Source organism: Babylonia areolata, chromosome 1 (genome assembly GCF_041734735.1).
Source record: "Babylonia areolata isolate BAREFJ2019XMU chromosome 1, ASM4173473v1, whole genome shotgun sequence".
NCBI lineage: Eukaryota > Metazoa > Mollusca > Gastropoda > Neogastropoda > Buccinidae > Babylonia > Babylonia areolata.
Window position 1 is genome coordinate 1,336,517 of NC_134876.1, and position 14,981 is coordinate 1,351,497.

The 14,981-nt window shown below is 42.6% G+C and overlaps 2 protein-coding genes across 4 annotated transcripts in view; one reads left to right on the forward strand and one right to left on the reverse strand.

The window, feature by feature from the left end:
• LOC143295198 (A disintegrin and metalloproteinase with thrombospondin motifs 2-like) overlaps positions 1 to 6,937 on the forward strand; it is a 60,099-nt gene extending 53,162 nt beyond the window's left edge. Inside the window, exons 23-24 of one of the 2 annotated variants that reach the window (XR_013057001.1) lie at positions 2,207 to 3,212; positions 3,257 to 6,937. Coding sequence is in view for 1 of the 2 variants with exons in the window: in XM_076606806.1 (XP_076462921.1) it covers positions 2,207 to 2,421 (215 nt within the window). In the remaining variant the exon portion in view is untranslated. Of the gene's footprint in view, positions 1 to 2,206 lie in introns of both variants that reach the window. The other variant, XM_076606806.1, reaches the window with a different exon arrangement.
• Positions 6,938 to 7,174: 237 nt separating this feature from the next.
• The window catches only part of LOC143295302 (uncharacterized), a 33,907-nt gene continuing 26,100 nt past the window's right edge, over positions 7,175 to 14,981 (reverse strand). For both annotated transcript variants that reach the window (XM_076606964.1, XM_076607041.1), the window contains exons 12-13: positions 10,491 to 10,585; positions 7,175 to 10,002 (exon numbers count right to left, since the gene is read on the reverse strand). In XM_076606964.1, the coding sequence (XP_076463079.1) occupies positions 9,766 to 10,002; positions 10,491 to 10,585 (332 nt within the window). In that variant the 3' untranslated portion in view covers positions 7,175 to 9,765. The remainder of the gene's footprint in view (positions 10,003 to 10,490; positions 10,586 to 14,981) is intronic.

The window sequence follows — 14,981 nt, forward strand, 5'->3', positions numbered from 1 at the left end:
GTGACGCCGTTGATTAATTTTGGCTGTCTTTACTTTCCTTGAACCACTCTTGAAAGAAGAAACACTGTAAAGGTCAGTGACGCCGTTGATTAATCTTGGCTGTCTTTACTTTCCTTGAACCACTCTTGAAAGAAGAAACGCTGCAAAGGTCAGTGACGCCGTTGATTAATCTTGGCTGTCTATTTTCCTTGAACCACTCTTGAAAGAAGAAACGGTGCAAAGGTCAGTGACGCCGTTGATTAATCTTGGCTGTCTGTCTTTTCCTTGAACCACTCTTGAAAGAAGAAACACTGTAAAGGTCAGTGACGCCGTTGATTAATCTTGGCTGTCTATTTTCCTTGAACCACTCTTGAAAGAAGAAACGGTGCAAAGGTCAGTGACGCCGTTGATTAATTTTGGCTGTCTTTACTTTCCTTGAACCACTCTTGAAAGAAGAAACACTGTAAAGGTCAGTGACGCCGTTGATTAATCTTGGCTGTCTTTCTTTTCCTTGAACCACTCTTGAAAGAAGAAACACTGTAAAGGTCAGTGACGCCGTTGATTAATCTTGGCTGTCTTTACTTTCCTTGAACCACTCTTGAAAGAAGAAACGGTGTAAAGGTCAGTGACGCCATTCATCTCGTCTGTCTTCTTTTGCTTGAACCATTCCTGCAAGAAGAAACGGTACAATGGTTAGTGACGCCATTAATTAATCTTGGCTGCCTTTATTTTTCTTTGAACTACCACTGCAAGAAGAAACGGTACAATGGTTAGTGACGCCATTAATTAATCTTGGCTGCCTTTATTTTTCTTTGAACTACCACTGCAAGAAGAAACGGTACAATGGTTAGTGACGCCATTAATTAATCTTGGCTGCCTTTATTTTTCTTTGAACTACCACTGCAAGAAGAAACGGTACAATGGTTAGTGACGCCATTAATTAATCTTGGCTGCCTTTATTTTTCTTTGAACTACCACTGCAAGAAGAAACGGTACAATGGTTAGTGACGCCATTAATTAATCTTGGCTGCCTTTATTTTTCTTTGAACTACCACTGCAAGAAGAAACGGTACAATGGTTAGTGACGCCATTAATTAATCTTGGCTGCCTTTATTTTTCTTTGAACTACCACTGCAAGAAGAAACGGGGCAAAGGTCAGTCATACCATTGATTAATCTTGTCTGTATTTATTGTTCCTTGAACTGCTACACTAAGAAGAAACGGGGCAAAGGTCAGTCATACCATTGATTAATCTTGTCTGTATTTATTGTTCCTTGAACTGCTACACTAAGAAGAAACGGGGCAAAGGTCAGTCATACCATTGATTAATCTTGCCTGTCTTCTTTCACTTTAACCATTGCTGCCAGAAGAAACTCTCCAAGGTCAGTGACGCCATTAATTAATCTTGACTTTTCTTTTTAATTCTTGAACTATTCCTGCCAGACGCTGCAAAGGTCAATCATACCATCAATTAATCTTGTTTTTCTCCTTTTCTTTGAGCGACTCCTGGAAGAAGCAACGCTACAATGGTGAGGTGACGCCATTTATTAATCTTGTTCGTCTTCTTTCACTTGAAGCGCTCTTTCCGTACATTGGTGCCCCAGCTGTGCGGAAGGCAAACAAACAAACAAAGAAACAAACAAACAAACAGCAGTTGGGTAAGAGCCAATAAGTGCTGTGATAGGCGGGTCGTTTCACGATGCACACAAATGGTACAGCTTGTGTCTGTTGTCTATGTATGGTGGTGTGTTGAAGGGAGAGGGGAAGGCGTAGTTGTTTTTCAATTCAATCTAAATAAATAAATAAATAAATTAGTAAATAAGTAAATGAATATATGAATAAATAAGTAAATACGCAAATGAATGAATAAACAAATAATTAAATGAATGGATTAATAAATAAGTAAATGAATGAATAGAGAAATGAATAAACAAACAAACAAGCAAACAAATGAATAACACAGACGAACATATTTCTTTACACTCTGACTGTTCCCTAAGGCTAACCCCACTGCCCACACAACTAACATAACACAAACACACACACTGGTACACACACACACACACACACACACACACACACACACACACACACACACACACGTACGCACACTCACACACACGTATGCACACGTACACACACACACACACACACACACACACACACACACACACACACACACACACACACACACACACACACACACACACACACACTACTGTTTCAGGCTCCGCAAATGGCAGCCAGTGTCGGGACAAGTACTCCTTCTGTGCACGGGCCAACGGGCTGAGCCTCAAGTGTCGGTCCGCTCGCTTCAAGGAGATCTGCTGCAGGTCCTGCAGGAGAGAGCGGAACGCCGCCCGCACCCGCTCCCCCAAACTGTCCGAGTGGGACAAGTACAGACGGCGCCAACGATCTAGGAGACGTCGGCGCCGCTACTAACTGACTGACTGACTAACCAACCAAGCCTGTAGGTGAACTTTGGTTTTCAGACGAGGCATCAAACTTATAGGCTGCTCAGTCCACAAACCCTTGACCTTTTCCCAGGTTTTCAGAGTAGACGTTTAGGTTGTTCCACAAATCTTTTACCTCTCCCAGGTTTTCAGATTTTGTCCGGGTTGTTCCACCCCTTTACCTTTCCCAGGTTTTCAGATTGTCCAGGTTGTTCCACCCCTTTACCTTACCCAGGTTTTCACATTGTCCAGGTTGCTGCACCCCTTTACCTTACCCAGGTTTTCACATTGTCCAGGTTGTTCCGCTCCTTTACCTTACCCAGGTTTTCAGATTGTCCGGGTTGTTCCACCCCTTTACCTTACCCAGGTTTTCACATTGTCCGGGTTGTTCCACCCCTTTACCTTACCCAGGTTTTCACATTGTCCGGGTTGTTCCACCCCTTTACCTTACCCAGGTTTTCACATTGTCCAGGTTGTTCCACCCCTTTACCTTACCCAGGTTTTCACATTGTCCGGGTTGTTCCACCCCTTTACCTTACCCAGGTTTTCACATTGTCCAGGTTGTTCCACCCCTTTACCTTACCCAGGTTTTCACATTGTCCAGGTTGTTCCACCCCTTTACCTTACCCAGGTTTTTAGATTGTCCAGGTTGTTCCACCCCTTTACCTTACCCAGGTTTTCACATTGTCCGGGTTGTTCCACCCCTTTACCTTACCCAGGTTTTCAGATTGTCCAGGTTGTTCCACCCCTTTACCTTACCCAGGTTTTCACATTGTCCAGGTTGTTCCGCTCCTTTACCTTACCCAGGTTTTTAGATTGTCCAGGTTGTTCCACCCCTTTACCTTAGCCAGGTTTTCACATTGTCCAGGTTGTTCCACCCCTTTACCTTACCCAGGTTTTCACATTGTCCAGGTTGTTCCACCCCTTTACCTTACCCAGGTTTTTAGATTGTCCAGGTTGTTCCACCCCTTTACCTTACCCAGGCTTTTAGATTGTCCAGGTTGTTCCACCCCTTTACCTTACCCAGGTTTTTAGATTGTCCAGGTTGTTCCACTCCTTTACATTTCCACTGCCTTCACCACCCTCCTCTCCTTCTTAAACTGACTTTTTGAGAGTGTATCTGTTCATATTTCCTGTCCATCGTGTTAGGGTTTCCCCTTGTCGTGCTCCCTACCCCACCATCACCATGTTAATATTTGGGAAATATGCTGGAATTCTCACTGCTCTAATACGATTTTGAGAAATTCTTAGCACTGTCTCCTCTGTCTTAGCACTGTCTCCTCTGTCTTAGCACTGTCTCTTCTGTCTTAGCACTGTCTCCCCTGTCTTAGCTTTACCACCTGACAAAGAAAGCAGGTGGCTCAGTGTTCGAGCCAAGCAATGACTAACGTTTTTATCATCACCCTTCAGTAGACTTTGAGTGGTGGTCATGGTGCTAGTCTTTCAAATGAGCTGGTAAGCCAAGGTAGGAAGAAATTCCGTTTGATTTTCTACCACAGATACTGGTAATTACGTGAAGCATGTTCTTTAGCATATGGTTAAAAAACTAAAACAAAAAACAAAACAAAAAACAACAACAACAACATGGTAACAACATAGTTATACCTTGGCCAAATTCTAAAAAAAAAAAAATCACATTGATATGTGAAAAGATGTACATGAAAACCAGACCAAAGGAAAAAAGGTGTTGTGGTGTATACTCTGCTAATTCACACAGGGAATCAGTTGTTTCAAGAACGTGATACAACTGGTTGCCTTCTTGTCCGCTACCTTTTGGAGCAGTCATTGGAATGCCATACAGAACTGTTTACTTCAGGTCTGTCAATTGCGTGTCAAAGCCCGGGTCTCTACACTGGGTTATACTACACTTTTTCTACTCCACCGTAGCAAAAACGGTCAAACACGTAAAAGCCCACTTGTGTACATACGAGTGAACGTGGGAGTTGCAGCCCATGAACGAAGAAGAAATCTACTCCACATGCCAGTCCTAACCCCATGAAGTCTGTTGAAAAATTCTCCTCCCATTCCTCCCTGTCTGTGGCCAACTCACATTCCCCTTCCCCTTCAAAAATGGATGCTCCAATGATTTTGTGTTGCTTTTAGCGAGGCACCGTGGCAGAATCGGTTAGGTGTTGGAGCATGTGAAGCACGGTTCACCAGTGGTCAGGGTTCGAGGCCCTGTTTCAGCATGGTGTTGTGTCCTTGGGAAAGGCACTGTACTCCAGGTTTTCCTCACTCCACCCAGGTGCGAATGGGTCCTGACTTCAGTTGGGCAAGGTTTGAACGGCCAAAGGAGGGGTTCGGGCCCAATCTTCTTATGCTGAGCCCTTGACAGAGTGGATAGGAATTGAATGCCCCAAAGCCAAAAGCTGTAAAAGGCAATGGGATTTTAAACTTATTCAACTTTGTTCCGATTTGTAATTTTTTAATGTCTTGTATGAATTAAACTTTTTCAACTTTGTTCCGATTTGTAATTTTTACATGTCTTGTATGAATATTCCTCGCTCAAGAGAGTATTGTGACCACTGTGTTTGTTACATGTTTACCTTATTCACCTTTTTTTGTTGTCGTTGTTGTGGTCTTTTTTGATCAGTTTGTGATGACCAGCTTTCTGTTATACGTTTGGTTGGGTTTTTTTTCCATTTTCGTAATGGAGTCAAATCAGTGCATAACATGTAGTCCTTTTGTGTACTGATAGCTTGTACATACATTAATTTTTTTCAAATTTTGAGTCTTTTTGAATCGGTATGAACCTTCTGCTTATAACTGCTGTGAAACCATTTTCATTTTGTTTTCAAGAAACAATAGTTCAGATTTCTGACAACAGATGTGTGTACCACTCAGCTGTACTTTTTCAGGTCAGTATCTGTGTGTGTCTGTGTGTGTGTATCTAGGGCGTGTCAGCGTGTGTGTGTGTGTGTGTGTCTGTGTGTGTGTATCTAGTGCGTGTCAGCGTGTGTTTGTAAGAGAATAAAAACTGGTTAACTTTACTCTGAAAAAAGAAGAAAAAGAGAACTTCTAAAGTTTATCATCAACATTCATCTGTGCCTTAAAACTAACCAACTAGTTCTCTGATCATATCTTTTTTTTCTCTTCCAGTGGAATGTATGCCAGCTGGGTGTGTGTGTGTGCATTATTTGTGGGGCTGTGTTAAGGGTCTCAACATTGCTCACATGCATTGTTTCTCATGATTATTGTCTTATTGATTTGTTATCCACCCTCCCCCTTTCAAATGAAAAAAAATCTATTATCAGTATTTCTTGCACAAACCCAGAGTCGGTTCTCAAGGCCACACCAGTGCTTTGGGTTCATGTATGGATTAGGCATCTACGTTTTTTTCTCTCTTTTTTTTTTAAAGCAGATGTGGTGTGGTGTGGTCAGTCCACACACTTGATGTCTCCTTGAAACTGAAAGTCCCAAGTGGGACTTAATGTGAATTTCTACAGAAGCAAATGCTTCAGGCACAGATGTATGACAGTACTCTCTCAGAAAAAGGGGGGAGGGGTGGGGTCAAAATTATTCTCCATTTTTCTACGTGATTATTTTCCACATTCATTTTCATTTACTTTTTTTAAAAGATACAATTTGTTTTCTGCACCATACATTTACTTTCTTTTTTTTTGACTTTGAGTGTTCATGCACTGTCATCCTGAGCAATAATCTGGGGCTGTTAATGTGTGTGTGAAATAAAAAGTGTACAACCATGTAGGTATGTGTGTAAATGTATCATATTCTTGGAAGTTAACAGAAGTAAAAAAAAAAAAAAAAAGAAAAAGAAAAAAAAGAAAAGAAAAGAAAAAGGGATGAGTGAATTTTTTTTAATCCACTGTGTCAGGTTTGGTTGGGAAAAAATTTGTCAATACCATGTAAAGTTGATGCTTTAGCAGCTTTTTGTCCTTTAAGTGATTCGTATTCTTTCTTAGTGATAATAATGAACATATAATTCTTTATTTCATGGTTTTACTCTCTATCCATTTTCACACTCAGCCATCCATCTTCTTTTTTTTTTCTTGTTGATATTATGTTTTTAATGACTTTTGGGGAAATTTCTGGGGGGAGTAGGTGGGTATGGAACATTTTCCACATATACAAGTGCAGTCTTTGAAGAGGGCACTTCTTTAGCGATGAAAGTCAAACTGGTGCCACTTTCTTGCGTTCTGCTCAGGAACATGTAGACTTAAAACCAGTTTAGGGATCAGACAATTTGAAGTTTTCTGTGTACACAGGGAATGGTGTCATTCACTAATGACTGGGATTTGGAGCTGTAAATAAGCCATTTTTGTTTCTAGGTCAAGTGCAGAAATACACACTTACATAATCATAATGTATGACTCACATTTGAGTTGTATTATCTTTATTAGCTGATGTATAGTTTGTGTGTGGGTGTGTCTGTTTCATGGTTATCTGCACCACAAGATGTGATGCTGATAATCAAGACATTGTACACATGTACTATATCTACTTGTACTGTTTTTGTCTTGAGTAAATCACTTTTGATATCCTGATTCAAAGTGTGTGTGTGTGTGTGTGAGAGAGTACACTGACTCAATGCACTACTGTTTCTTCTTCTGCAGTTGTGGACTGAACCTCCTGTGTTCACTTGAGTGGGTTTTTTGGTGTTTTTATCTTACATGCATGACTGTTTTTAACCCCCCCCCCCTCCCCATGTAGGCTGCAATACTTTGTTTTGGGGGGTGCACTGTGTTTAATCAAAGAAAAGGCATATTTGAATTTTTCAATGGTTTTGTATTCCTGAATCTGTTTTGCTTTGTTGCACTGGTCTGGTCAAAATTATGTGATGGACAAATTCCTCAACACTTGTGTACTTTGCCAAAAGATAATAACAATCAATATTTCTGCAAATGAGATAATGTTCACACACACAAAACAAAACAGCATGTGACAAGGGAAGGACAAAGTCTGAAACAGTTTTAATCATCCTTTTTCAAAAATGCATTTGCCTTATTCAATACACAGTGCTTTCTTTTTTTCTTCTTCTTGGTGTTTTTTTTTTTTTTTTTTTTTTTTAAAGCACTCATCAACATCAAACAAAATATACAATTGACAACTTGGGAGAAAAACAACAACAAAAAAACGAAAAAAAAGAAACATTGTGAAGAAGTATGTAAGTCTGTTGAACAAACTTACTAAATGAAATATTCTTTTCAGTCTTTTCAGACATCATATCAGACACCAGAAATTTGGCATGAACCACCCGTCTCCCTAAATCCTACAGTATAGCCAAGCCAGTCATCTCCTTCAGCCTTTCCACTAATTTCAGTATTCCAATCTGTAACTTTCTGTAGACAGCCTTTACACTAATTTCAGTATTCCAATCTGTAACTTTCTGTAGACAGCCTTTACACTAATTTCAGTATTCCAATCTGTAACTTTCTGTAGACAGCCTTTTCACTAATTTCAGTATTCCAATCTGTAACTTTCTGTAGACAGCCTTGTCACTAATTTCAGTACTCCAATCTGTAACTTTCTGTAAACAGGGATCCATCATCTTCATCACCCCAAAAAATGGTATCAATTTGTTGGTTGTTTTTTGTTGTTGTTGTTGTAATGTTATTCTTATTTTATTACACTTTGTTTTGAAAGTGTAACAAAAAAAAAGTTAAAAAAAGAAGAGAAAACAAGGGGGGAACTTTGAAGCATGATTGTAACACTGAACACAAATCTGGGTGATAACTGAACCTCCATGATAGGTGAATGGGTTTCTTTTAACACTTTCAGTGCTAAGCCCATTTTTGCCAAGGGATCTTTTGGTCACAGAGGGTCATAATCAAAGAAAAGAATTATAGCACACAAACTACTAAAAGAAAGTATATATATATATCTAACCTATACTTTTCTGGAAAGAAAATAAACACATGACCCAATTCTGACAATTTTGTCCACGGGCACTTTTTCTTGCGCACCAAAAGGGGACAGAAATTTCCATCCCGGGGAACTCAAGGGGTTAATACTGACCTTAACACTAGAAAGAAATCATTCAATAAATAAACAGGGAGAAATCACCTCGTGTGCTAATGTTGTATTTGTATTTCTTTTTATCATAACAGATTTCTCTGTGTGAAATTTGGGCTGCTCTCCCCAGGGAGAGCGCGTCGCTACACTACAGTGCCACCCATTTTTTTTTTTTTTTTTTCCCTGCATGCAGTTTTATTTGTTTTTCCTATCGAAGTGGATTTTTCTACAGAATTTTGCCAGGAACAACCTTTTTAATGTCGTGGGTTCTTTTACATGTGCTAAGTGCATGCTGCACACGGGACCTCGGTTTATCCTCTCATCCGAATGACTAGCGTCCAGACCACCACTCAAGGTCTAGTGGAAGGGAAAAAAAATATTGGCGGCTTGGCTGTGATTCGAACCAGCGCGCTCAGATTCTCTCGCTTCCTAGGCGGACGTGTTACCTCGAGGCCATCACTCTTGTGTCATTCATTGATAGGGGATGAACACATGGCATGGAAGAGAGAAAACAAAGCTGGGAACATCTGCACTCTAAACTGAACAAACGAACTCATTCCCTTGAAAATGCACTTGTGCCTCATTTCGAGAAAAGAAAAGGCAAAATCACAATAGTCAACCACAAAAAAACCCCCCAAACTAATGCTTTGACTGAGAGCTGGACTAATTCTAATCAAGTAGAAAAGGGCAGAATCAAAATCACTTGTGAGCACCTTTTGAACAAAACATTTTTCTGCCCTCCTCACAAGCACAAATTCATGATGCTAATATGCTCAGATTGTATTCTGTTCAACAGCTGTGGTACATACGTAAAAGTGTACACAAAGAAGAAAACCGTTACTTCCAGCATCATCATCAAACCAGATACCATACAGACCGAAATCATACATAGAAAAGAAAAACCATTGGTACAACTCTGTATCTCTAAGATGGCAATAACTATTAGAAAACAAAACTCTAATACAAAAAGGTGACTCAAATTTATTGCTAAAGAGTTAACTAGTACTAAAAAACATAACTAGAATTTTGCAACAAAAAGGTAACTAGTACAGAAAGAAAAAAGAAAAAAAAAAACTTTGAAAAACACAACAAACAAAACATAATAATATATATTAAAACACAAATACAGATCAACAAAAATACACCATGAGCTGATAAAAAAGAAAGAAAATAAAGAATGATGAAAAAAGAAATAAAATAAAGAATGATGAAAAAAGAAATAAAGAATGATGAAAAAAGAAATAAAATAAAGAATGATGAAAAAAGAAAGAAAAACTTTGATTCTGTTCCTGTCCACAGACAACCCCCCCCCCCCCCTAAAAACAACAACAAAAAACAACAAAAACCCCAAGCACATTAATTAATTCGTGCCAAACACGTCCGCCATCCAGTATTCAATAGGGTTTTGGTAGTGGTCTGGGGATGGGACAGCGACAGGGGTGGGGGGGTGGCGATGGGAGTAAGCATTGAAGTCGTCCTGCATGGCCTTGGGATCCTGCAGCTTCTTCATCCTGGCCTCTGCCTCGTCGTCCTCCGTGAAGATGATGTGCTGCCCCTGGCTGCTCTCCTCGTGGGGGTTCTGGGCCCTCTGCAGGATCTGAACAGGAAACGGGTCATGTTGTTGATGGAGAGAGGCAATGGTTGTAGTGGGAAAGCTTGTGGTGTCTTTTCACTGTATTGCATGTACTGACATCATGGTGTACTTTATCTACATATTTATATCCATCCATCTATCTATCGATATAATTATACACACACACACACACACATATATATATATATGTCTCTGTCTATCTATCTATACATTATCACCAATATAGAATATTACAAAATATGAGTGGATGTGAGAGTTGCAGCACACAGATGAAGACGACAAAGATACTTGTCAACCCTACTCAATTCCCTCTCATGCACTATTATATATTAGGACTCAGAACAAAATTCACACACACACACACACACATTCTTAGTGCACAGACACACACATAAAAATACAAACACAGATGTGTACACACACACACACACACTCTTTCACAGTTTAATAAAGACCTCAACATCATTACGACACACATCACATTTCCCTACCTTGAGCTTTCCTCGCCGTTTCCGTCTCTTGGTGTCCGACAGTCTGGCCTGTCTGTCATTGATCAGCTTGTTCCAGTACTGCAGCTCCGCCTCTCCTGCACAAAGAAAAACAAACATTGTATTGTATTGATTGTACTGGAGCTCCGCCTCTCCTGCACAAAGAAAAACAAACATTGTATTGTATTGTATTGATTGTACTGGAGCTCCGCCTCTCCTGCACAAAGAAAAACAAACATTGTATTGTATTGTATTGATTGTACTGCAGCTCCGCCTCTCCTGCACAAAGAAAAACAAACATTGTATTGTATTGATTGTACTGGAGCTCCGCCTCTCCTGCACAAAGAAAAACAAACATTGTATTGTATTGTATTGATTGTACTGCAGCTCCGCCTCTCCTGCACAAAGAAAAACAAACATTGTATTGTATTGTATTGATTGTACTGGAGCTCCGCCTCTCCTGCACAAAGAAAAACAAACATTGTATTGTATTGTATTGATTGTACTGCATTGCAATGCATTGTGTTACTCTTTTGTCACAACATATTGTATTGTATTGTATTGTATTGTAATGTATGATATTGTATTGCAGTGCACTGCATTGTGTTACTCTTTTGTCACAACATATTCTATTGTATTGCATTGTATTGTATTACTCTTGTCACAACATATTCTATTGTATTGCATTGCATTGTATTACTCTTGTCACAACAGATTGTATTGTATTGTATTGTGTTACTCTTTTGTCACAACATATTCTATTGTATTGCATTGTATTGTATTACTCTTTTGTCACAATAGATTGCATTGTATTGTATTGTATTGCACTGAATTGTATTGTAGTGTATTACTCTATTGTCATAACAGATTGCTGTGTGAAATTCGGGCTGCTCTCCCCAGGGAGAGCACATTGATACACTTAGAGCATCAACCCTTTTTGTGTGTATTTTTCTGTCTGCAATTTCGTTTGTTTAACTATCGAAGTGGATTAAAAAAAAAAAATTCTACAGAATGTTGCCAGGGACAACACTTTTGTTGCTGTGGGTTCTTTTATGTGCGCTACGCTCATGCTGCACATAGGACCCCTGTTTATCGTGCAATCTGAATCACTAGCATCCAGACCACCACTTAAGGTCTAGCAGAGGGGGAGAGAATACTGGCGACTGTGGGATTGGAACCAGTGCACTAAGATTCTCTCGCTTCCTAAGGGGACACATTACCACAAGGCAAACACTCCACTGATGGGACCAGGCATCAGCTGACTGACTGACTGACTGTGGCAGTGATGGGACCAGACATCAGCTGACTGCATGTGGCAGTGATGGGACCAGACAACAGCTGACTGCATGTGGTAGTGATGGGACCAGACAACAGCTGACTGCCTGTGGTAGTGATGGGACCAGGCATCAGCTGACTGCCTGTGGTAGTGATGGGACCAGGCATCAGCTGACTGTGGTAGTGATGGGACCAGGCAACAGCTGACTGTGGTAGTGATGGGACCAGGCAACAGCTGACTGTGGTAGTGATGGGACCAGGCAACAGCTGACTGTGGTAGTGATGGGACCAGACAAACAGCTGACTGACTGTGGTAGTGATGGGACCAGAGAAACAGCTGACTGTGGTAGTGATGGGACCAGCTGATGCTGACTGGTAGTGATGGGACCAGGCATCAACTGACTGACTGTGGTAGTGATGGGACCAGGCATCAGCTGACTGACTGTGGTAGTGATGGGACCAGGCATCAACTGACTGACTGTGGTAGTGATGGGACCAGGCATCAGCTGACTGACTGTGGTAGTGATGGGACCAGGCAACAGCTGACTGCCTGTGGTAGTGATGGGACCAGGTAAACAGTTGACTGCCTGTGGTAGTGATGGGACCAGACAAACAGCTGACTGACTGTGGTAGTGATGGGACCAGGCAACAGCTGACTGACTGTGGTAGTGATGGGACCAGACAAACAGCTGACTGACTGTGGTAGTGATGGGACCAGACAAACAGCTGACTGTGGCAGTGATGGGACCAGACAAACAGCTGACTGTGGTAGTGATGGGACCAGACAAACAGCTGACTGTGGCAGTGATGGGACCAGACAAACAGCTGACTGTGGTAGTGATGGGACCAGACAACAGCTGACTGACTGTGGTAGTGATGGGACCAGGCATCAGCTGACTGACTGTGGTAGTGATGGGACCAGACAAACAGCTGACTGTGGCAGTGATGGGACCAGACAAACAGCTGACTGTGGTAGTGATGGGACCAGACAACAGCTGACTGACTGTGGTAGTGATGGGACCAGACAAACAGCTGACTGTGGTAGTGATGGGACCAGGCAACAGCTGACTGACTGTGGTAGTGATGGGACCAGACAAACAGCTGACTGATTGTGGCAGTGATGGGACCAGGCAAACAGCTGACTGTGGCAGTGATGGGACCAGACAAACAGCTGACTGTGGTAGTGATGGGACCAGGCAACAGCTGTCTGACTGTGGTAGTGATGGGACCAGGCAAACAGCTGACTGTGGTAGTGATGGGACCAGGCAACAGCTGTCTGACTGTGGTAGTGATGGGACCAGGCAACAGCTGACTGTGGTAGTGATGGGACCAGACAACAGCTGACTGTGGTAGTGATGGGACCAGGCAACAGCTGACTGACTGTGGTAGTGATGGGACCAGGCAAACAGCTGACTGTGGTAGTGATGGGACCAGGCAAACAGCTGACTGTGGTAGTGATGGGACCAGACAAACAGCTGACTGTGGTAGTGATGGGACCAGGCAACAGCTGACTGTGGTAGTGATGGGACCAGACAAACAGCTGACTGTGGTAGTGATGGGACCAGGCAACAGCTGACTGTGGTAGTGATGGGACCAGACAAACAGCTGACTGTGGTAGTGATGGGACCAGGCATCAGCTGACTGACTGTGGTAGTGATGGGACCAGACATCAGCTGACTGACTGTGGTAGTGATGGGACCAGGCATCAACTGACTGACTGTGGTAGTGATGGGACCAGAGAAACAGCTGACTGTGGTAGTGATGGGACCAGACAAACAGCTGACTGTGGTAGTGATGGGACCAGGCAACAGCTGTCTGACTGTGGTAGTGATGGGACCAGGCAACAGCTGACTGACTGTGGTAGTGATGGGACCAGGCAAACAGCTGACTGTGGTAGTGATGGGACCAGGCAACAGCTGTCTGACTGTGGTAGTGATGGGACCAGGCAACAGCTGTCTGACTGTGGTAGTGATGGGACCAGGCAACCGCTGTCTGACTGTGGTAGTGATGGGACCAGACAAACAGCTGACTGTGGTAGTGATGGGACCAGACAAACAGCTGACTGTGGTAGTGATGGGACCAGGCAACAGCTGACTGACTGTGGTAGTGATGGGACCAGGCAACAGCTGACTGTGGTAGTGATGGGACCAGGCAACAGCTGACTGACTGTGGTAGTGATGGGACCAGGCATCAGCTGACTGACTGTGGTAGTGATGGGACCAGACAAACAGCTGACTGTGGTAGTGATGGGACCAGACAACAGCTGACTGTGGTAGTGATGGGACCAGGCAAACAGCTGACTGACTGACTGTGGTAGTGATGGGACCAGGCATCAGCTGACTGCCTGCGGTAGTGATGGGACTGCCTTTCCTTTAGGGGTTTTACTTCAGGCCTGTGGAGACCACATTTCCTTTAGGGGTTTTACTTCAGCCCTGTGGAGACTGCCTTTCCTTTAGGGGTTTTACTTCAGCCCTGTGGAGACTGCCTTTCCTTTAGGGGTTTTACTTCAGGCCTGTGGAGACTGCCTTTCCTTTAGGGGTTTTACTTCAGCCCTGTGGAGACTGCCTTTCCTTTAGGGGTTTTACTTCAGGCCTGTGCCAGTGATGTGATTGCATTTCCTTTAGGGGTTTTACTTCAGGCCTGTGGAGACCACATTTCCTTTAGGGGTTTTACTTCAGGCCTGTGCCAGTGATGTGACTGCATTTCCTTTAGGGGTTTTACTTCAGGCCTGTGGAGACCACATTTCCTTTAGGGGTTTTACTTCAGCCCTGTGGAGACTGCCTTTCCTTTAGGGGTTTTACTTCAGCCCTGTGGAGACTGCCTTTCCTTTAGGGGTTTTACTTCAGGCCTGTGGAGACTGCCTTTCCTTTAGGGGTTTTACTTCAGGCCTGTGGAGACTGCCTTTCCTTTAGGGGTTTTACTTCAGGCCTGTGGAGACCACATTTCCTTTAGGGGTTTTACTTCAGCCCTGTGGAGACTGCCTTTCCTTTAGGGGTTTTACTTCAGCCCTGTGGAGACTGCCTTTCCTTTAGGGGTTTTACTTCAGGCCTGTGGAGACTGCCTTTCCTTTAGGGGTTTTACTTCAGCCCTGTGGAGGCTGCCTTTCCTTTAGGGGTTTTACTTCAGGCCTGTGCCAGTGATGTGATTGCATTTCCTTTAGGGGTTTTACTTCAGGCCTGTGGAGACCACATTTCCTTTAGGGGTTTTACTTCAGGCCTG